The sequence below is a fragment of the Nanorana parkeri genome, unplaced genomic scaffold, assembly GCF_000935625.1.
Source record: "Nanorana parkeri isolate BGI_ZX_2015 unplaced genomic scaffold, ASM93562v1 scaffold1004, whole genome shotgun sequence".
Lineage (NCBI taxonomy): Eukaryota > Metazoa > Chordata > Amphibia > Anura > Dicroglossidae > Nanorana > Nanorana parkeri.
The window spans coordinates 13,654-38,150 of record NW_017307272.1 but is presented as its reverse complement, the minus strand read 5'-3'; the positions used below and the strand labels follow the sequence as shown (position 1 = coordinate 38,150).

General features: G+C 43.1%; 1 protein-coding gene across 1 annotated transcript in view; it reads left to right on the top strand.

Moving 5' to 3' along the window:
• Positions 1-15,391, top strand: part of LOC108795770 (glycogen phosphorylase, muscle form-like) — an 18,880-nt gene extending 3,489 nt beyond the window's left edge. The window contains exons 2-5 of the mRNA XM_018567067.1: positions 10,969-11,070; positions 13,468-13,546; positions 14,480-14,583; positions 15,119-15,391. Of these exons, the coding sequence (XP_018422569.1) occupies positions 10,969-11,070; positions 13,468-13,546; positions 14,480-14,583; positions 15,119-15,391 (558 nt within the window). The remainder of the gene's footprint in view (positions 1-10,968; positions 11,071-13,467; positions 13,547-14,479; positions 14,584-15,118) is intronic.
• Positions 15,392-24,497: the final 9,106 nt, after the last annotated feature.

The following is a 24,497-nucleotide window of genomic DNA, read 5'->3' as shown; positions in this document are numbered from 1 at the left end:
GGGGGCTGACTGGGCCTAATTTCAGTGGTGGTCCTGGAGCTAGTGCTTCGGTAGCCCCTATGTTAACCACTCGAACTCCGGGGTGTTAACCCCCTTCCTGTCAAGGCCATTTTTCAGTATTCAGCGCTGCGGTACTTTGAATGCCATTTATTCAGTCATAAATTTTGAATGCCATTTATTCAGTCATGTATTTCAGTACATGCAACACTGTACTGAATTCATTTTATATAATTTTTTGGGGGACAGATAGCTTTCTTTTAGTGGTATTTAATCACCACTGAGGTTTTTATTTTTTATTATATAAAGTACAGAAAATTAAAAAACAAAACTTTTTTCTACATTATGTTATGAAACATTTATAATTACCCAATTTTGTTGTAAAATATAAAAGATGGGGTCACGGCGGTTAAATAGACACCAAACACGTCAAGCCTTAAAATTGTGCACGCCCGCGAAATCGCAAAAAGCTATCATACCCATAATTGGCTATAGGCGATGCTTTCAAAGCCTTTACCCCTCATCAGTTTAGTGTGAACAGTGATTGATGGCCCTAAAATTATTGCTCATACTCCGACGTTGACGGTGATATGTAACTTGTGCGGCGTAATGGGCGCAAACGTCGTATGTTTGAATGTGCACATGGGAGCATAACTTTTATTTTCTTTTTTTATGTGTGACTTTTGTAATGTTAAAGTTAAGTGTAAAAAAAAAAAGTTTAAAAAAAAGAATCCCCCTATGTTATATTATTATTGTTATGCAGGATTTATATAGCACCAATAGTTTGGGCAACGCGCTTTACAAAATTGAGGGAGACAATACAATTAACAATACAATTTCAGTTCCATGTGGTAGGAATTTACAAATCTACACTGACAGGATCTCTTTATAGAGACATCAGGGGTCTCTAACCACTTGCTGACCAGGTGTTTACACCCCATTCCTGGCCAGGCCATTTTTCAGTATTTAGCGCTGCAGTATGTTGACTGACATTTATTCTGTCATGCAACACTGTATTGAAATTAGTTTTATACCATTTTTTGGGGACAGATCAAGCTTTCTTTTGGTGGTATTTAATCACCACTGGGGTTTTTAAATATTTTACTATATGGTCTCGTTCACACCTAGGCGTATTGCATACGCGTGTCTGTCGCGCGACCGGCACGCGGTTTTTTACCGCGATTCGCAGTAAAAAAGTCGCGCGACCGTCGGGCGTTTCTGAAGGCTACTTGGCTGTATCCCAATGGAAACGCGCAACAAAACGGCCCAAAGTAGTACCTGTACCTTTTCAGGCGTGGGCCGTTTTGTAGCGCGTTAGGGACGGGCGGAAATACGCCAAGGTGGGAACGAGACCATGGAATACAATGGGATTTATATTTTTGAGCGTTTTGTAGAGCGTTCGTCGAGCGTAGAACGCGGTACAAAACATTCAGGTGTGAACGAGGGCTTAAGGAAAAATTACTTTTTTTAACATTGTTAGGAAAAAGACATCAAACATGTCAAGCTATAAAATTGCGCGCACCATCATCCCGCTGTCATCATGTGACAGCGGGAGGGGGGCCGCGGAGGGGGGGGAAACATGGAGCGGCAGCTTATACAAGGCGGATTGCTTGTATGATCACAGGCATTGCTGTCTGTTTTTAAATTTAGGCAGTTTCCCTGCTTGCGCGAGTGGTCGGTCCTGGCGGGAGTTTTAATATGCCCGCTGTAGGAAAGTCACTGGTCTTTAAACAGTAATGGCAATAAATGCAGCTTTATTGCATCCAACGAAAAAGTAACACAAATAAAAAGGCCTACTCCACCTTAGGAGGCTAACTAGACAGTAGTGTCCCTCACTACGTCCTACTGGAGCGGCTATTCCAGCTTCCAGTATAAATGGACAAAAACCACAGTCCAATACAAACAATTGTTCTGACAGACCTTATTCCCCAGATATGCAGACACTCTCCAGTCTGTGTCCATCCAGTGCAGCCTGGATCTCACTCTGAGCTCTCACTCCCTCTCAGTCACCATCAGGTGCAGGCTAATTAATAGAGAGAGAGAAAGAGAGAGAGGAGGTTTACCTGTTGGGCCAGGCTTAACCCTTTCCTAGCCAGGGAAAGCTGCCCTTTTCAACCTCTCACTGACATACACAGAGTCGTGTACCCTGTCACACCGCTCAGATCTAGGGAACTCCCGGTCGGTTTTTACAACGGCCGGCCGGGAGGGGGTTAAGACCCAGAGGCGTCTATTCACGAAGCTGTCACATATCCTCCCCCCCAGCTTAACAAATGGAGTTCGACTCAGCCGATCCAACATCTGGATCGACTGAGCCGAACCTCCGGCAGGCTACTCACTGCTGCGGTGGGTATTCTTAATACCCACCGCATCTATTCTTAAAGATCCCGAACAGCAGTGAGTGAATAGCCGAATGCCGCCGAGCGGCATTGGGCTCGGCTGTTCTGCTCGGTCCCTCAGAGGTAAAAATGCTTCGGCTTTCAGCACGGCTCAGCCGAGCCGATGCATATGCGTTCGACTCGGCTGAGCCACTCGCCCATGATGGGGAGCTGTACGGGATATTGTGAATAGCGCGTACAGCACCCCTTCGGTTCTAGTGAAGGGGTCCTGGAACCGAAGCTAGCCGAAGGATCGGCCGAAGCTACGGCCAGATCCTTCGGCAGCTTCGTGAATAGACCCCATAATGTCACCCAGAGATTCCTAGTGCCACAACATACAAGCGATCAGGCGGCTCTACAGCTCCATTGCCGGCTGTTTAAAATTATGACAGTTTCCCGTTCGTGCGCCCACAACCAAGAGCGGAAACGGACGTTTTTAAACACCCACCCACATCTAGGAGACGTCCGGCCATTTAGTTACAATGGACGTATGGGAAGCGGCCCTGGATGCGCCCTGGACGGCTGCCTTGTTTGCCTAGTGGCTGCGTTGGCCCTGCCTACTGACCAACCAACATGTGTACAGAGCCATCTGGTTTCAGTACACACTTCCAGGCCCCTTGCTGGATGCTTGGCAGGGATCAGAATGTCTGCCAAACACCTGTCTAAATGCCAATATAAACATAGCCAAAGGGCTAAAAAGATTCTGAAATACCATTGTGGTTATGTTGTGCAGCAAGTTTAGATTAAAAAAAACAGTGCTTTGAAGAGTCCTTGTTCTCAAGTATAAAGCTAATGTCCTGAAAACTGGGGGGTCAAATAGAGCCACAGTTTCAAAGTGAAGTTTTCCTTGCAAATTGTATGCTGCCCCAACAAACAAGGAGCAAGGGGAAATACAGTGGGGTATTTATCAAAACTGGAGCAGACAAAATCCGAAGCAGTTGCCCATGCCAACCAACTTCTCTCTTCAGTTTGTTCAGTTAAGATTTGAAATTGAAAGAGAGAAGCTGATTGGTTCTGACTGACACAGCTGCTCCAGATTTTCTCTGCTCCAGTTTTGATAAATTCCCCTCATTGTATTATCAGTCAGCACATATTTTGAGTTATAAACGACTTGTACATTTTTACAAACTTGCTGTTCTCTATTTTTGTTATTGAATAATTTAAAACAGAGATTATCTTACTGTTTTAAGGTGCTTTCACACCAAAATTGGAAGGCACTCGCAGGTCAACAGAGGGTCTGTTGATTTGTGATTGTACTTTCCGATTTTCCACTGATCCGTTGCATTCCGACACTTTTTTATTTTTTTTGCAAGCTTTATGAAAGCAACGCAATGTGGCGGGGTGAACCATCCCATTCACACCCATTCATTTTTCGTTGCCCTTGCATTACCATCCATTAAAAATGGATAGTAACACAAGGCAACAGATCCAGTGTGAATAGTGCCTAAAACTGTTAGCATAAGATATCAGCCACACTGGCTTTGTTTTTAGTGAGCCAGCCAACAAATAGACTTGCATTGTATGAAGTTGAAATAAAGTACAACCAATGTGTAGTGTTGCAAAGCAGGAAGCAGAGCTTGTGCATGTAATAAACCAACTATGGCTGCCTCCATTTACAAATTATACACCGAAGAAAATATGATTTTAACATACACTGATAAGATTTTTACAGAAAGATGAACTCTTGAACATCTTTAACTTTAAAAATCAAGATTACTTGAATGATCTCTTACAGTATACATCAACCCTAAAGTGCAAAATGGGCAGGATTGTGAATACATAGGTATGAAACAACTTTGTCTGTTTCAAAATAAACTGCAATATCCACTATTATATTTATATTCCAACTCCAAGATAAGGAATTTCCAGGCAAGTCAAAATTCATATTACCTTAATCGTACAATACAGGATACCTTAATCATGGGACAGCCAAAAAGCAATACAACTGAGGGGGTGGGCAACACAGTAACAATGGCAAGAGGCCCAAAGAACAAAAAACAAGAGTCCACAACCTCAGAGAGCAGCCTGAAGAACATTACAGGCAAAGCTGGCATCAGAAGAGGCTTGAACATCTACCTGGTAAAATGTCATAAAGGTGTGGACAGAAGGTGGTGAGCTTGCAAATCTGGGAAACATATGCCCAATGACTTGTGTGATTCACCTAGATACGGTGCAGCAGCAGGCAGGGAGCCCCTTACAGGATTTCTTGTGAAGGATAAAAGGATAAAGACGGAATACAATTGCCTAATTGAAAACGTTGCTCAAAGATAGGGAAGGCAACCCTATACGGGTGATTTACTAACCTAAACTAGGTGCGTGTGATTTTTACACAGCAAAGCGTATTTATCAACCAAAAAGTCTCTAAAAGCATATTTCCACTAATGCCATATATGGAAAAATCATGCACATGATGCATATATAATGCTGCTTCACAGTTTAGACAAAAATGGTTAGCTCATGCATTTACATTCCTGCATTCATCAACGCAAGCAACACAATGTAGAGCTACTTTACACAACATCACCTTGTAATTCATGCAGGGCTTTGCACAACACACCTGCTTGATGTGTACACACTACAAAGGTGTCTAGATTCCACCAATAGATCATGCTGGGAGGGAACACACTACAGAGGTGTATACTTGTTCGTGGCGTGTTTATAAGGTTAGTAAATCAACCCCTATGAGTGAGAACAGCTAAGGAAATATCCCTGATGAGTTCAGTGGGAGGTCTCTGAATTTAAAACCAGACTGATATCCCACAGCATCATAGAAGTGCATACAGGGCCCCCCGATGTGAGCAGCACCCTGCACAAAAGCCTGCACCAAGGAGTGAACAACAACTGTAAAAGGATAGTCAAGGCTGAGATGTACATCCTGGGCTGACATTTCCTAGCTTTGCACCAAGCAAAGTAAGCCTTCTAGGCTGCACAAAGTCAACTTCCTAGCTTTAAAGGAGAACTATGGGGTTAAGGCTTTTCCCCATAGTTCTCCTTAGGGTAACGGGAGGACACAAACTAGCGTCCTCCCGTCGCCCTAGGCTCAGTATATCGCAATCTGTAGCTCGCGGTATACTGAGACGCCGCAGCTGAAGCGGATCCCGACAATTGTGCCGGGATCCGCCCAGCTGCGTGACTGAAAGCTGGCTCTGCCTTTCTAGAGGCCTGCAGAATGTCTGCCAGTAGTATGAGTATGGCTGACTATTTTTCCACACTGGGAATGTGCACAGTGGATAAAGTCCACCCAGGTTGCCTCCCTAAGGCCTAGTTCAGAACTGCGTGCATCTGCGCAGCTGCAGTGAGATGCGTTTTGCCATGATTTTACCACGATTGAGGCAGGTTTTTTGTTGTTGTCTTTTTTTTTGCTTAAAATGGGTTTTCAGGTGTGTTCCAGTGCGTTTGCATGCGGTTTTGATGCGTTCCGTTGCGGTTTGATGCAGCTAAAATAGGGCAAGCAGTATTTTTTCTGACTGCATCGGAAAGGACTGGTGCTCTGTAAACAGAGCACCAGAAATCCCATAGGAAAGCATTGTGATGCATTTTAGATGCAGCTGCCAAACTGAACGGACTGCATCACAACTGCATCTGGTGTCAGGACTGCGTGTGTCTGTGCAGCTGCACTGCGATGCATTTTGCCGCAATTTTACAGCGATTTACATTTTTCTTTTTTTGCTTACAATGGGATTTCAGGTGCGTTCCAGTGCGTTTGCATGCATTTTTAATGTGTTCTGTTGCGATCGGAAGCAGCTAAAATAGGGCAAGCAGTATTTTTTCTGACTGCATCGGAATGGACTGCACTGGTGTGAACTAAGCCCCAGAAATCCCATGGGAAAGCATTGTGATGCATTCTAGATGCAGCTGCCAAACTAAACAGACTGCATCACAACTGTATCTGGTGCGAACTAGCCCTAATGGTTGATGTAGGCCAGAACTGTGATATTGACTGACTGGATATATACTAGGTGGCCTTGCAGAAGTGGGGTCTAGTGGTGAAAGGATAGGCAATCGCTCTAAGTTTCAGAATGTTGATAGAAAGCTTAGATTCCCTCAGCAAACAAGTCTCTTGAACCGTCAAAGTATCTAGGACTCCTCCCCAACAACAGGCTTGTATCTGTCATGAGCATGCTTGAAGACATCAGGAGGAATGCTTTGCCCGCTTCCAGCATTGGGTTTAGGGTTGCCACCTTTTCTTCAAGTGAAACCCGAACACTCTTATCAGCTTCTTCAGGGGGGTCCTAGGTGACATTAGGGGTCTTGGAGACCCCTGATGTCTCCATAAAGAGGACCTGTCACATATTTTGCTATCACATAAGGGGGTTTTCTAACCCCCCTATGTGATAGCAATAAAGTTAAGTGGGAAAAAAAAATAGGAAAACAAAAAATTAAGTTTCCCCCCCCCAAAAAATGTAAAGTTACAAATAAAAAAGAATTACATTTTTTTTTAATGCGTGTATTTATGGGGGGATACATACACGCATGCACACAGGCGTCGGGTGCGCATACCTGCGAAAACTACAATTTCGCCCATTACGCCGCACATGTTACATATCGTAGCGAACGTCGGAATGAGAGCAATAATTGTAGGGCTATCAATCACTGATAACACTAAACTGATGAGCGGTAAAAGCTTTTAAAGCGTTGCCTATGGCCAATTTTGGGCATGGAAGTTTTTTGCGATTTCGCGGGTGCGCGCAATTTTAAAGCATGACATGTTTGGTGTCTATTTACCCGACGTGACCCCGTTTTCTATATTTTACCAAAAATATGGGTAATAATCATTGTTTCCTAACATAATGGGGGGAAAAACTTTTTTTTCCCAAAAAATTTCAATAATTTTTCCTTAATATACGTATTCTCCTAAGATTCACGGGCAGCCAATGGCGGTGCTGCACTCTCCCTTCCAGCCAGTAGCAGCTGAGGAGGAAGGAGAAAGGTACACAACACACCAAAACCGGACTGTCCGGGTGAAAACCGGACAGGTGGCAACCCTAATTGGGTTAGTAATCCACCACATCAGGGAGAGCCTAGCCTCAATGGTTAGCCGCATGGAATGATCCAGAGACTCACTTATCTTCCTAGCCTCCCTATCCACCTCCTCTACCTTCTACTCTACCTTCATGGGGAATGCAGTATTGAATAGGAGACCTAGGTGGAGAGGCAGAGGATGGCCTTTTGCGGCCCATGCATTTAGAGAATAAGTACTATCCTTGTCGCACTCCTTACCGATATGTCCCTTGAAAGCTTCATTTATTGAAGTTGTTTGGTCATATGACAAAAAACTTCAATAAATGAAGCTTTTGCTATCTTAAAAGGATTGGTGTGCTGCTGACATTTCTACAATTTTCCATGCATTTAGAGGCCTCTAAAAGGGCTGAAAATATCCCCACAAACTCAGTCATTGTGGCACAAAATTCCTTTCTGATTAGACAGGAGGAGTAAGGAGTGCCCAAGGGGGTACCAGGGGAGTCTGAAGAGGAGCTGTGAGCTGTGATCTGAGTAGGGGTCCTCAAGGGAAACTGCTGGAAACCCCCCAGAAGTGCTGGCCAACTTTTGTGATAAACTCACCAAAAGACATAGTAATGTTACAGGAAGACCTGTATAAAATAGGGGAGTGGGCATCTACATGGCAGATGAGGTTTAATATTAAAAAAAGGTAAAGTTCTGAATTTTGGAGTTAAAAATGCTTAGGCATGCTACTCATTGGGAGCTCTACTGGGAGAATCAGAGGTGTAAAAAGATTTGGGGGTCTCTGGTATTGTGTGGCAATCCCACTGTAGAACTGGGTGTTGTAGTCACCTTGGACTCTCAGCCAGAGGGGCTGTGTGGTTCCAGGAAGTAAATTATTTTACTGGGAAAGAAATGGGTTTGCAGTTCTCCCCAGATTTTCCGGATTTGGCATAGGTTCCTGGAACTGGGAGATTTCAAAGAGAATTGGGAGGGATGCAATCTCCATTCCTGGGTCCGTGGTTTAGTAGTAGCCAGCACCTAATGATTGCACACCTGTGCACAGCCCTTATGGAAAGGGTGCTGGCTAATGTTCAGGCTCCTGTTGGGAAGAGCAACAGATTGTGTTCAGGAGTCAGGAGGATTCCACCCAGAAGCCAGAGTGGAGCCAGACGTGGCTGTGTACGCTGGAGGCACCTGGGAGACAGCCAAGGAGGCTTAGAGAGCCAGTGGCACATGATGGAGGTGTGGAGGAGTCACACGAGAGGTGTGGAAAGCTACTAAAGGGTAAAGTGTACTTGCTGATGAAAAACCCTAAAAGTTCTGGGACTAGGACACATGGAGTATATATGACAAATCCGAGTCGGTGAGACACTGTCATATTGTCTATTGCTGAAAAACAAGCAAACCTTATGTTGTTGTTACTGAGGAAAGCCATTGTTCTGTTGCTGAAGAAAAAAAAAACTGTCCTTTCTTCAGTTAAAATGGCTTAATGACCAGTCTCTAAGCCGTTTTAACTGCGTAAACTGCGCTGCGTAAATTGTTGGCGCTATATAATAAATATATAAACTGTGAAGGGTAAGAGTGGGAATATAGTGAAACTTGCTTTCCCAGGCAGTGGTTTCAGCCACGAGTATTGACTCATTCAAGAACCATTTAGATGCTATCCTCAAATAACACAATATAGTGGGGTACAGGTATTCTTAGTAACTCATACAAATACACACACACACACAAAACACACACACAAAGGTTGAACTCGATGGAACTGTGTCTTTATTTAACCTCAACAACTATGCAGGGCAGCCATCAGTAATTTTGGGGCCCCTTATACGGCTTTAGGCCGGACCCCCCCCCGCGCCGCTGGACGCAGGGCTTAGTGTCGCGCTGGACGCAGGGCTTAGTGATGTGCTGGACACAGGGCTTAGTGACGCGCTGGACACAGGACCCACCTGAGAGTGACCCTGCAGAGCCCACCATAGATGCTGCACAGCCCATCTGAGACTGTGTATGGTAGGCTCTGAAGGGGTCTCAGGTGGGCTAGTCAGGGCTGCATCCTTCCCCTCCCTCCTTTCCTTCCTTCCTAGCTCCTCTTACCTGCACACATGGCCTCGTCTGCCGCCGGACCGTCCAGAACTGACGTCACGTCACTAACGTGACGTCACTTCCGGCCAGTCCGACATCAGACGAGCAGCGTCGCTGATGGGGCCCTAACTTGTTTCAAAGCCGCTGGAGCGGCAATGCTGGGGCCCTGCGCTGCTAGGGCCAGGCCTCCGCCTCCTCGCCCTTCACTGTTGGCCGATAGTCATGTAAGGGACCCGGGCGGGCCCCCCAGGCTGCCCGGACCCCTTACATGAGTATCGGCCTTACCCCCCTGATGGCTGCCCTGCAACTATGTAACCCATTCCAATTGTGCCTGTGATCCACCACAGAGGTGAGGAGGTCTCTAGACACAGTCCTCATGAAAATGCTGGGGCAGAATGAGTTGAGCTGTCCTATACCAGGAAAACTAAGCAGGGATCAGTGTGTTTCTTGCACGATCCCAGTGCAAGAAACCATGAAGAGCCCCCTCAACCCCTATCAAAAAATGCTGGCGTCTGGCAGTTACCGGGGTAGTGCATGTGTGTAGTCCCTGGAGGCAATGTCGGCACATTGGCGGTTACCAGGGTAGCGCACATGCGACCTCTGGTAGTTGGAGGAGTTGGAGACAAAACTGCCTGTGCCATGAGGCACCGAGAATGGGGGGGGAAGTCGGGTGGACATGCACCATACCACCCCAAAAAACTACGGCTAGCTGGGGGCAGGAGGGGTTATATGGGCTATTATAACAACTTTGTTGCCAGTGTCCAATCATCTGAAGTTGGTTAAGAATTCCTGTTTTGTGTACTACAATTAAGATACTTGTTTTGGTTAAAAAAGCAATTTGCACAGCATTGTATATCTCTAAGCAGTCAATATGATATAACAGCAATACAATTTGAGGAGAACATAATCTTTTTATGTATAAAAAAAAATACCGTAATACTTAAACATACCGAAGAAATGGAAAAATAGTTATGTGGGACTCTACTGAGGCACTGTTGCTAGCACAATATATTTCATAATTAAACTACTGTGTTAGTCAATAACAATAAATCTTTACTGTTTAGACTAGGTTTCTGCTTTAAGCAGACATTTAACCGATAACTTGTAGGCACTCCAGTTCTCTATCATAGCGACACAGTGGTTGCAGAGTAGATTCGATTATAAAATAACATTATATTGAATGCATTGTACTGGTATAACGGATATTTTTCATATTTTCTGATATCCACTCAGCTTTAACGTGAACATACCCTTAAGGGGTTATACACATTACAATCTGACTCTACAATCTTTGTACAATTAAATTTAGATTCACCAAAACTATGTAATATAATGTCCTTCCTAAACTATCCAACTGATTTGTATCTATTCAAGCAAGCTTGTGCACTACATAGTTGTTGGTAGATCCAAAGATGATTGTACAGTCAGATTGTAACCTGTGTGGTGAGTTTAAGTTGGAGAAGTTATCTTTGTGGGACATTTTCTAAACAGATAATCCAAAGAGAGAAACTTTATTCTGATAATAAATACATGTGTATGCCTCCATTAACTAGATTTATTCTAATTGCAGAGAATTTATTACCTTTCTCTCGAGTTTTACATGGGCCGGACACTCCAGAATACCATGGTGAATCTGGGTCTTGAAAATGCCTGTGATGAGGCTACTTATCAGGTACTTCTTTTTAAACCAAACATACATTCTTAGACCGTATTAATATAACTTGATATCAGTTTAAAAATGAGTGTAAATTGTAGACGATAATTGGTATCTGATTCCGGTAAATATTTTTGTATCTGTTATGACATGAAAGCGGAACTGCAGGCAAACATTATATAGTGTGTGTGTGTGTGTGTGTGTTACATATGTGCCTCATGGGTGATTTAAAATCATGAAAACTGATTTTTTTTTAAAACTACTAGCGTGAAAATCTTTTTAGTGTTAATACAGACAATTGTTGAGTAATTGTGCATCAATTAGTCTTGTGAGATTAATTTCACAGGGGAATACTGGAAATGTAAAAAATGCTGTAGGTCTAAATAGCAAATGGAAGACCATTTGCTTAAATTTTCTGCTATTGTGCGATCATAGCATATTGGTTACTTACACTACTGAAAATAAAGAAGGACCTCCTATTAAATGTGATGTGAATGTGATACAAGGAAAGGTATACATTTTAGTAAATCTTCTGGGTCCTTCCAGGTCTTTAGTCACTTTCTGCTGATTAGACTCAGGGCCTGTTCACACCTATGCATGTTAATTGCACTGTACTGTGCCCTACAACGCATCTACTGTGCATTACAGTGCGGCAGGTGTGTTGTGTTTCCCTTCATACACTGCGGCAGGTGCAGTGCGGTGGAAAAAAGTAGTGCATGCTACTTCATTCTCTCCTTCAACACCAAAACATAAGGTATCAGATGATGTCACCTCCAGCTATGGTGAAGGAACACCTGTGACAACAAAGCCTGAAAGAACAGATATGTCAGACCTACATCATTCGGAAGGAACTTGTACTGGGAACTGTAGTTGTACAAAGACAGAAACCAGTTAGGGGATGGGTTCAATCAACTACATTGTCTTGTTTAGGCATAATGGATGGGAGAAGATGACAGAGGGGATGTAATCAGTATATCAGTATATATAGTATAAACGTCTGCAATGGCAGCATGAATCTAACATATGTGATGTGAAGTTGCAGCACTAGTATGGTAAGACCTGTAACGAAAATGTAAACACTTCCACTTAGTTTTGCTATTAGTGAGACTCACGCGTTCGGTGAACAGCTGGTCAGAATGGCACATACCATTGTATACTTGATGGTGCGTGAGTCAAATTTATATGACTGGACCAAGAAATTGGTAAATTGTGATAACAAGGAGATAATAAATGTTAATTAAGTCATGGGGCTGCATAGAGGTTATAGTTCATGAAGAGCCAAAGTCCCTTATAGCATGATGTATTAATCGGGGGGCTTGAGGCTTAAAGTGGATGTAAACCCACCAAAACAGTTACATTTCAGGCATGATAACTGTTGTTAGTGTGCTTATGTCAATTCTGAAACAAGCCCTCAAATGGCTGGTGTCATAGCTGATCACGTAGAGCACTATGGCAACTGCAGATCTAAATAGAGGCTATTTAGATGGCACTGTCTTCAGCTGTAAAGGATAGGAGGGTTTAGTTACACTTTTGGCCAGGTTCACACATGGGCGATCCCGGGACCGCATGTCCCGGAACCACGCGTTCATGCCTGATCACGCACAGCATTTGCCACATGTCCCCATTGACTTCAATGGGGTTATATCCACAGGGAAATCACTGAAAAAAAAGGTACATGTGCCCTTTTCTGCAAAATGCGCACCACGCGGTTTTTCTGCCACAATTGTGCAATATTGCACATGTGGAATCGCGCCAGAAAACCGCATGATTTACCAGTGGTGATTGGGGTGTCGATCAATGGTTGTGCGACTGTGCGGCGTTCCGCGATGTTTCGTGCACGATCGCCGCACATTCGCAGATCGCGCAGGTGTGAACTGGGCCTTAATCTCTCCTTCCTTACAGAACACCCTGTCTAGGCAAACTACCTGCAGAAAATTGACATCTGTTGTTCTAAATATATGGATATCATTTTCTGTCTGTATCTGTTTCTGTGGAAATATTGTAAAATAGGTTATACTGTGATTTACCACTTTGGCTAATGTATCAAACAAAAGACACATGGTGGCTTCTCGGTAAGCATATTAAGGAATGCAGTGAATGAGGTCATGTATTTCAACTGTGCATGTTCTGTAAGAAAAAAATTATTGAGAGCAACAAGATTAAGTGGAGTAAATATTTTTTTTTTTTTGTAACGCTACTCGAGTTCGGTTTTGGATTGTCTAATGTAATCACATTGTTTTTTTGGTTATGGTATGAAGGTATGATGCAAATTGTAACATTTGTGCCAGTTTGTGAAATGGAGAAGAATTTAATATAGCTCTTGGTTCTAGATAATTTTAGTACATGAGGCACTATGATGGGGTGTATATTGGTGATGACTTTATATTGCATTAAAATAAGCGTGAATCTCTTTAGCTTGGTCTTGACATGGAAGATCTGGAGGAGATCGAAGAGGATGCTGGCCTGGGAAATGGAGGCCTGGGAAGACTTGCAGGTATATCTATTAACATTGCGATTCCCTGCCATTTCTTACCTTTGTCACCTAGTATGCCAATTCCATTATCTTACCATAATGTATGTGACCCATACTATGGGAAAATTCCTTTGCTCTTCCACAATGCACACTTTTTAATCTCTGGCAGTCATAGTGAAGCAATTTTCCTACTAGGGATAAACAAATGTGCCCCAGCTCGTTTCGCAGGGGTTTGTTGAATCTTGCGTGAAGTCCCAAAATTCTAAAATTAAATTCAAACCCCATTAAAGCTTTATGTTATTTTTTTAGGAGTAAACCTGGTACAGCAGTTTGATAGTTTAGTTGTGTGTGTTTTTTTTTTTTGCAGTACCACACTGCATTGTTTTAAAAGTTTAATAAAATGTAAAAAAATAGTACACAAAAAAACACACACACCCACATTCACTAAACCCCCTCCCATCCCCATATCCCCCAAACTTTCAAATTATAGACTTCAGGTATGTGTTTGGTAGAAATTGGCTAAATACACAGTTTAATTCACTACCCCTAGCCTCATTTTTTATTGATTACCGTAGCTACCAGCAGATTTTTTTAAAAGGACTTTTTTTGCTGCTGGTTCAGTATTTCAAAGAACATTAGTGTACTTAAATTATTTGTGCACAGTCAAACGAAAGTCCCTTTTTGCCTACATCTTTCTTCTTTTTTAGTACTTTTTTTTACCCTTTTATAGTTTTCTACTTTTTTGTCCATAAAAATGCAAAAAATACAAAGCTCTATAAACTGTGGTTATAGCTTTCTATAGCTTTATGGTTGTAATAAAGAAATTGTTTTGCTTTATGGGCAGAAGTGATATTATATAGCATATTTACACTGGACTTACATATGCTTATATTTTGCATCAGGATTAATTGTGAAGGGCTGTAACTATATTTTCTATTTCTCTCTCATATGCAGCCTGTTTTCTGGACTCAATGGCCACTCTTGGGCTTGCAGCATATGGCTATGGTATCCGTTATGAGTTTGGAATTTTCAACCAAAAGATTAGCAACGGCTGGCAGGTTTGTAATAATTATTTAACAGGTAGCTTTACATATAAAGCATTATAAATATATTAAAGAAATCATATATAAATGGAGCATTCATGCAGCATTCAAAATAGGTGACATTTTCATCCTGCTCCTTCGTTTTTTTTGTTACTACGGACAACAAAAATTGTCAATCCCATTAACTGTTTCGAAATTGAACAACTTCTAGTCCATCAACATCAACTAAAAGTAAAACAATAGCAAAAACATATAAAATACAAAAGCGTCAAACCTCATAAGCTTTAAAAAATATACAAAATAAACAAGCAGACCTGAAGTATCTGAACTTGCAAGCTAATGCAAAATAAAAATAAAGTACTTCTGTTTATGCTGTGAACAGAGTAGCATCAGTGGTATAACCATTAGTGTGCCATGTTTGGCTGGTTGCATGGGCTAATGGGACAACTGCTAACTAAAAGGCAGAGTGTGAGTTCTTAACTTTGTAAATATATGCTCCGTCATAGACAGACTCGGCAGTAAGCTGCATCTAATTGCTGGAATCTGCCAGGGGGTTTGCCGGTCATCTGGGATCGAAGCCTGGCTCATTTTGATTGAGGTCACGCGATCTACATTGTCGGTGGACAGGTGGATACATCTGTCAGTCACCACCCCGCAAGCGATTCTGAACACCCTTTCCGATAAGAAACTTGTAGCTGGGCAAGCAAGCACATCTAGTGCATGTTCTGCAAACTATGGCCACTGGTCCATCTTGGTCGCCCACTTGTCCATGGATCTGGAGCGAGAGCTGACATGCTCATTGGCCATCATAGACAAGCGGTAGCTGTGAGTGCTGCCTGAGGGCTAGGCCTGGCCTCTGTGACCTGAAGAAACTTTGCAACACCTCTGTTAGAAGTCCGCTGCTGCTAGTGGTGCTACTGCTGCTTCTGGCTTGTCCTGGGTCACGGAGCTGCGACAGGTATAAGATGCATTCCTGCTTCCATTGGGAAAGGTTCTGCACAAGCACATTAAAGGTACCTAATCATAATGATGCATTTTAGCTTTCCTCCCCTGGTGGGATGAATTCTGCCATGTTGGATGGAATGTCCCTTGGGTAGCCTCCTCCCCTACAAGCTTCACAGAGCTTCACCCAAGAACCCAAGCTTCAAAGAGCTACTGCATTCCACAATTCCACATAGTTGATCAGATACTCCATAACAGCTCCATGTTGCTGGGAGAACCACTGTAGCATGTATACCGCTGAATTACAATGCTTCTACAAATGTCCACCAAGCAAGCTGTAGCTGGGTAAGACCATAAAAAATGGGCATACAGTTTTATGGCCATATCCATGCCTTGGTACTTGCCAAGACATGGCAAGTGCCATATCCATGCTGCTCTATGCCTTGGTACTTGCTTAGGAAGCATTGAACTATCAGGTTCATCACACTGGCCAGGCAAGGTATGTGTGTGAGCTTTCCCAAATAAAAGGTATGCCAGTAGATTCGGCCCCTTGCTACACATGACATGGCCTGGCTTGAGCTTCTTTGGGTTCAGCCATGTGTCTTTTAGATTGTAAGCTCTCATGTGCAGTGCCCTCCTTACCATCTTGTCTTGATTTCTATTGTAACTGCAATGTCCTCTTTATATTGTAAAGCTCTGCACAAACTTTTGACGCTGTATAAATCCTGTATTTTAATAATCACAAAATAGTTTCTGCTTGGGCTTGCAGAATCACTAGCAGCCCTTTGCTTCTGTCGCAGCCCTTGCTTGTGCAGCACTGTAAGCTCTGAGATGCTTGGGAGGTGGTGTTGCCAATGTAGAGGGGGTGTCCCTGGAAGTCCCTGAAAGTGGAGAAAAAAAAAGGTAGAGATGTAGTAGAAAAAGAGTTAAAGGTGGAAATGTGGCAGAGATGGACTAATCTCACACAGCTAGATTTTAGTGTTTCATAAAATATATACATATACATACATACATACATACAGATATGAGGCATTCCGGATTCCCATTTCTTCAACCCACCCGGCTTCCTGATTGGATGGGAAGCTGCAGGCACACTTCCTCAGCTTCCCAGCCACCGAGGACTGTGACATGTGATGCTGCTCTCTCTCTCACTGAGCTGGTCACAGAGGGATCTTTGTGATTTCTCCAGCAGTTCAGTGACTAAAAACATGGCATGCGCTGTTGCAGTTCCGGTATTGCGGTTGGGGTGATTTGATTAGGGTGTGCGCAAGCAGACCTGGCAGACCCTGTGTGCAGGCCTATGGTACTGGGGGACTGGACAGGCCACATATTTATGGAAGATTATTGTGTTCATCTTAAAGGCAGCAGTTACCGCTAGAAGCTGTGCCAGACGGTGGTTAGGGGAGAGCTTAATTTTTAGCTCCAAAACCTGTGGGATGGTAGGCAGGCTGGTGAACACCAATGCAGGAGATCAGGGGAAGACCTACCAGCGGTGCAGCCACCCCAAGGCCCAAGGCTGGGGGGCCCACTGAGATCCAGTCTCGGAGGATTGGAGGTGCATGGTGCTTTAAATTTTGTTAATGTATTTGGCTGCTGTAAGGTCCCCCACTTGCTGGGGACCTCGCGGCAGCCTTCTGGGGAAAACCAGCAGTGTTGCTCAGATCACCGGCCCACAAATCACACAGCTTTTCACTGGCCTGCACAGTTCCTCCATCGCTTCCCTCAGCTCCTCCACAGGCCCCCACAGCTCATCTACTGGCCCACACAGCTTGTCCACTGGCCCATCTCATAGCGCTTCCGCCCCCCCACACATCTGCCCTGGAGACCCTGCTCATCTGCCCCTGCTGCCCTGGTGAGACCCTCCACGTCTGCCCCTGATGAGCCCCTTTGTATCTGCCCCTGGTGAGACCCTAGATCTGAGATATCAGGCTGGCACCCCAGAGCAGCACAGAGTATGTTCCAAATTCATATACTATTCTATATTGCCGTATAATGTATTGCTGGGATTTATAGTCCCTCTACAGCCGGTGCCATTCTGCATTAAGCTCCTCTGTGCAGAGACTGCTGTGACTGGCTCAGTGTTCTCTGTACAGCACTATGGTATATGTCACAGCTATATAATTGTTTAAAAATAATAGTGTGTGAATATGGGGGGACATTAGAGTGTAAGCTCCCTTGGTGCCGAGACCGTTGGGGGGGGCACTGGCAGTGTGATCCGCTCCTGGGCTGCCCCCCCCCCCTCTTAGGAGGGGGGTGCCCCGAGAAAAAATCTTGCCCAGGGCTCTTTTTTTCCTTCTGCCACTGCAGGAGATGGTTAACTGGAATGCAATGATGGGGAGGGTAATTGCTTCACTCTCAGCCTCTGCTCCTTATCACTAACCCTTGGCAAAAAAAAGTATACGGTTGCTTACCCTCCTTGACAGGAGTTGCCTCCCTTTGAGTAGAGGCTCCAGAGGCTACCTATGTGGTATGGACAGGGAAGGGGGTAGAGGAGTAAAAAGCATCTACAGTGATGTGTATAGAGTGGGGCCCTAAAAAATAGATATGATCTTAACTTTTTAAAATAACATGCAGAAACAAAAATTGTATTGTGATATGTTATTGATTTACAATTCGAAGTCAAATTTTTTATACATGCTGCTATTTTTAATTTCATACATTGTTACTATGCTTTTGTATGTAAATTGTGTTACTGTCATTTACTCCTTCTACTGGTGTGATGGAAGGGTATTTTAGCCATCGTTAGAGTACAATCAGCTATGATTAAGCCTACCTAGGTTGAAATGCATAGGTGGATTAATGTGAGCTGCACTGATTGCTGATAAAAAGGTTGTGAAGGTTTAACAACGTGACAGACAGCTTGTTTTGTATGCTGTATGTAGCCTGGAGATAGGAAGTTTGCACTGCGGAGAACAGGAGGATGTGGTGTAGGTAATATTTTGTTGCTTTGAATTCGACTTAGTATTAGCCTCTTGCCATCCCATTTACAGCAGCTCCCAGACTGGCAGAATAAGTGGCAGGAATGGGAGCCAAGCAGATGTGCTGACAAGGAGAATTTTGATTGGACAAGGTGCAGGTGGAGCTTGATAAGGTAATCTCCCTAGCTACTCTCCTCCCATCAGTGGGCTGGAGGCGGAGAAATTACACCACTTTATTGCAGTCTACATGTGCCCAGAGTTGGGCTTTAAACCTTTTATGTCCAGGGGTCATCAAAATCTTTGTGACAAACTAACTTTTGACACTTTTTTGGTATGCAACGGTTTATTCAGCAATACCCTTTTTAACTGTTTTGCCTTGATTTTGGTCATTGGTTTTTAAAATGATCCTGAATATATTTTTAATAATAGGCAGAGAAATTAGCAACTATTCAAAAATGCTGATCTAAATTGTTAATGCATACATTTATTTTGTATAGATATATTATTCCAAATAAATTATTTAATTATTTTCTCCTGATCAGAGACCCTAAATATCTCTAGGTTTTAATCCATACGTCAGTGCTATTAGGCATTTTCCAGTACTATACTGGCTATGTGTCATTGATAACAAAATATATATCTAAACAGTTACCTTTTTTACTGACTGACTAATCAACCAGCTAACATGATATATTAGTAGCTGCTATGAGCGAGATGAGATACAATGTGACAAGAAGATCAGAGCAATTTCCTGAGAATGCTACAGCTGGAGAAAGAAGACTTTACAAGTACTACTACTTGGCCGAAGGATGTTTACAATGAGGGCAGGAATGGGAAAAATATCAATTTCATGTGAAAAACAACAATTCCACACATACTATATACCATGTTTTATCTTTATAAATTGAATATGTTCAAAATAATTGTAAGGTACAATAACAAGTAAACTGTTCCCTGTTTTATGAAAACTGAAAAACAAAATTCTGAGCCAAATTCACTTGCAAAAAACAGAAATACATCTAAAAGCCTTAGGGCCCATTTGGATCTATGCATGTATGTGCCTTTTTGTTGTAGTGTTAGGCAGGTGTGTTGTCATGTGTCCATTGTCGCTTCCGTTGAGCGTTTACATGGATTATTGAATGTAAGATTTGAAGTTGATAGAGCCAACAGACATTGACCAATGCTTGTTAATATCTGTTACCAACACTTCAAAATGAACAGTTATATGCAATTTAATGTGTTGCCATAGACTTTTATGAGCCTTTCAATTATATCTAAAAGGAAGAAAAAAATATATTTTTCAAACACGCTGCACTACAGTGCATAGATGGAAACCAACACTTTTTAAATGGGAACACATGCATTTTAGCATTTTGATGTGTGCCTTCAAATTGGTCCCTCAACAAATGCACTTCTTTTGGGGGCCAGTTCACACTGAAACATTGCTCTAAATGCACAGTACTGATCTGCAGTGCAGTGAAAAAAAAGTAGTGCATGGTGCTGTGTATTTAGCGCAATGTTGTCCCTAAGTCTTTCATGTTTAGTGGTGCTTAGTTCAGTGTGAATTTTGCGCAGTCATGGAGACACTAGAAACTGATGAAACATGATGAGTGATCGCTCATATGGAAACTGTTGGCGCCAATGTGAAATTCAAATAAATTCCTCAAATATATCAACCAAGGAATCAAGAAAGACTGCATAATTTCTTATTTTGTCCCTTTATAGAAGCTTGCCACTTTCTAGTGTGATAATTATGTTAATTATGTTTGATAATTTATATCAAGTTTAATCATTGAATGAGGAGACAATCTTTAATAAAGCAATATTGCCATGACAGCATAAGTCAGAGGGATCAGCCCTAAAACTAAGACTACTAAAATCTGTGTAACACCAACATAGCACAAATATTCTTACATTTAAAAACAGTAAAGGATACAGTACAAATATGGTAATTTGAGTAAATAAATAACAAGGGACGGCATAACTTTATCCTGAAAAATGTGTTACTTATAGTGTATTAGTTATTCTTACTATGGGCTCATTCATGTCATAAATACACTTACTAAATTCTATTCAGCAACCTGTAAAAACCTTTTTCTCTGTAAAGCTAGGGCTTTACTAAAAGCTAAACTAAAGCTAGGGTCCAGTGTTTATTACGCAGGGCAATTAAACCATCTAAATATTGTACTGATGCATGCAAATTTAAGTGCATAATGCAAGTTCTCTAGTATGTCACTTGCATACCATATCACAAACAAAACAATAGAAATGAAAGAACCAAATGTTGGCTGGGACACTGCATTATAGAATGCGGCATACCAAAGCTCTTGACTTAAAGAGTAAAGTTGGGTATACACGGTTCAAATTTTGCACGCACATTCACACAAAAAATCTTGTTAGAACATTATAAAATGCTATCAGAGACTTGATGAATGTCATTGAAAATGTTATTTGATTTTAACATTCAAATTTGAAATGAACAAAAATCACATTCACTGTTAGAAGTTTGTGTGAGAAACATTTCCCATCCTGCTTCTTTGATTTTTTTTTTCTCATCGCTATGGTTGAAAACAAGCGTCCCTACTATCAGAAAATTAAATGAATATTCCACAAACTAACATTTCAAATTAAATTCTAACTGTGTACACCGAGCTTAAAGGAGAACTATGGAGTAAGTGTTTTTCCCCATAGTTCTCCTCAGGGTCACGGGAGGACATAAACTATCGTCCTCCCGTGACACAAAGCTCAGAATACCGCGAGCTACAGTTTGCGGTATACTGAGACTGCCGCAGCCGGGACGGATCCCGACGTTACTGTCGAGATCCACCCAACTGCGTGAGTTACAGCTGGCTCTGCCTATCTAGAGGCAGAGCCAGCTGTACCTGCCCCCTCCCACGTTCGTTTCTCCAGTCAGCGCTGAAGGATCGCAGAGGGGAGGGGGGAATCCCTGCAAGGAGCCGTGAGTGACAGTCACGGCTCTCTGCAGGGACAGGATCGAATGTGAGCGAGCGACGTTATGTGTTCGCTCACTTCCCGATCTATTGAGCCGACGTGTGACAGTTTCATTGTCACACGTCGGCTCGAACTATGAGGTTGAATGAAAATCACTCACCTCATAGTTCTCCAAGTCCAGGCAAGTCTTTTTTTTTTGTAGTGTATAGAGCAGGACAGGGAGATATCTCCTCACTACTTGTCCTGGTGACAGTGGTCTCACAGAATGAAGGTGATGGTAAATTTCCATAAGCAACTCAGACAGAATTAAAAATTATAGCAAAGTAGTGGCAGGCTAAAACACCTGTCATCATTTTGTTTTGCTTGTGTCCCTGAAGATTTTCCTTTCCTTCCTGTCTGGTAAAACCATTGTTACCTGGACAGAAAGTAAGAGGAATTCTCTCTAAAGAAGTCTGGGATAGCAGTAAAAACCCAATGTGTACAGTATACTCTATGGGGGGAATTAATCAAAACTGGAGCAGACAGAATATGGCGCAGTTGCCCAGGGCAACCAATCAGCATCTATCTTCAGGCTGTTTAGTTAGGATTTGAAAATGAAAGGAGGTAGCTGATTGGTTGCCATGCACAGTTGCTCCAGATTTGGTCTGCTCCAGTTTTGATAAATTTCCCTCATTGTGTCTCTAGGGACATGCTCCTTTTTGTGTCAGAACAGCACATTGTCCCTGTGAACACATTTCCGATTGTGGTTGTTTATGTTATTGTATGTTATTGTATGTTGATGTTATTTTGTCTTTACCTGTCTTGTTATTTCAGAAATTCTGTTGTTCAGTATAGTTATTGAATCTGATGTTTAAGCGTGAAGTGACCAACCCGAAGTGAAGGGAGCAAAACGCAGTTTCGGCTATTCACTTTAGCCCTGTATGGCTGAAAACAGCCATACATCAGCTGGCTTAGGCTCCTTTCACTTCGGTTCAGCCGAACAGCCTGAGCCCCAACTGAATTGGCTGAGGCGAGCGTTTGGCAGTTCAATTACTGCTGTTCGCTTCTATTCTCATAGGGTCCGAACAGCAGGGAGTGAATAGCCGAATGCTGCCATGCCCCCCTTGTGAAGGAGTAAGGGGTACTTGTACCCCTACTCATTCACTAAAGGGTTAAATCAAAATGTGAATAAAGAGACCAGACATTTGGGAAAATAAAACTTTAATTGAACAGAAAACACAACCAAAATTTTTTTAAAGTCCTATTTAATAAAGTCCTTTAATAAAAACAAAACAAAAACAAACCCCCCCAGAATTAAAAAAATTATCCAACAACGTAATCCAAGGTCAGTCACGTCCAGCGGCGTCCACGCCACCACCGGCTCATCGAAATAAAAAAAGTCCCGGTGCCCGCAGACCCGACAATCTCCCGCTGCAAAATAAGCATTTTGACAGGTGCTGGCCAAATGTAACCGCTAGCTCGGCCTATCTTTTGACATTCGTCCGCCACCCAGGGCCGTCTTTAACGCAGGGCCCAATCATTGTTGTGGGGCCCAAAGCAGCTGCCCCTTCAGCCCACGTAAGATAAACACATGCAGGGCTGGCAGCCTCACCTGTGTAGGCAATGGTGCTTGCACCAGCCCTGCCCCTTGTCTGTGTACACAGCATCGGTGCTCTACAGACAGGAGGCTACATACAGCAGCATAGACGTGGCTCTGGGCTCCGCCCACTATCAACTCAGCCCCGCCTCCCGCTCTCCGTTCTCTGCTCTCCTGTGTTGTCTGGGGCCCTGCTGGGAGCCCACACCGTGCCCTGAGATGTCAACCCCACTGTGTCCCCTCCTGCCTCCCCTCTCTGGACCTTCACACCAAGTAAGTGCCCAAATATGCCACAGTTTATGTATGCAACAGATACATATACTGTGTGCAACACATACATATGCAGAGCAGGTTCCTGACATGGCTTCTCTAGTTCAATCTATGCTGCTGAAGCAAGATAGAGTTTTTAAAGAAAATGTCATTATCAAGTTCTATGTATGGCTGCAGCAAAGCTTCCTGTACTCTCAATACTAGGGATGCACCTAATAGATAATATTACAAACAGGATCTGTGCTATGGAACAACAAACCCCTAAGCTGCCATGCTACAAAACTGTATATAACACCTAAGAAACGTGGATTATAAACATGCGCAATAGAGATCAACTACATGTGCAATCTAATGATAATCTACATGTGAAGTAAATACAGAAATATATAAATACGCAGAATCACCCTATGGTGAATAAATACATATTAGGTATTTTTTCACTATATATTGTATTTATTCATCATAGGGTGATTCTGCATACTTATATATTTATTTCACATGTAGATTATTATTAGATTGCATGTGTAGTTGGTCTATAAAATGCATTGCATGTTTATAATTCACAAGGGATGCTACTGCACCGATACCGATACCTGCACAGCCCGTCTGAGACCCTGTACACAGCCCTCCTGAGACTCCGCACAGCTTCCCACCAGGATATTGAATATCCTGTCTCTCTCCTGGCTCTCTCTCCTGGCTGTCTCTCATTGCTCTTTCTCCTGGCTGTCTCTCACTCTATCCCCTGGCTGTCGCTCCTGCCTCTCTCTCCTCTCGGTCTCTCCTCTTTCTCTCCTGTCTGTCTCTCCTCGCTCTCTCTCCTAACTGTCTCTCTTTGCTCTCTCTCCTGGCTGCCTCTCCTCTTCTTCTCTCTCTCCCATCTGTCTCTTCTCGCTCTCTCTCCTGGCTGTCTTTCCTCAATCTTTCTCCTGGCTGTCTCTTCTCACTCTATTCTGGCTGTCTCTCCCTGCTCTCTCCCCTGGCTGTCTCTCCTCCCTGGATGTCTCTTCTCTCTCTCAATTCTTGCTGTCTCTTTTCTCTCTCTCCTCTCTCTCTATTCTGGTTGTCTCTCTCCTGGCTGCCTCGCCTCATTCTCTTCTCTCTCCCCTTGCTGTCTCTCCCCTGGCTGTCTCTCCTCGTTCTCTCCCATGTCTGTCTCTCCTCCCTCTCTCCTCATTCTCTCTTGTTTATTCTAAAAAAAGTTGCAGTGTGGTGTTAGACTGGTCGGGATTCGCTTGAAGAAAAGGCAGCAACCCTTGCAGCACCATTCTGTT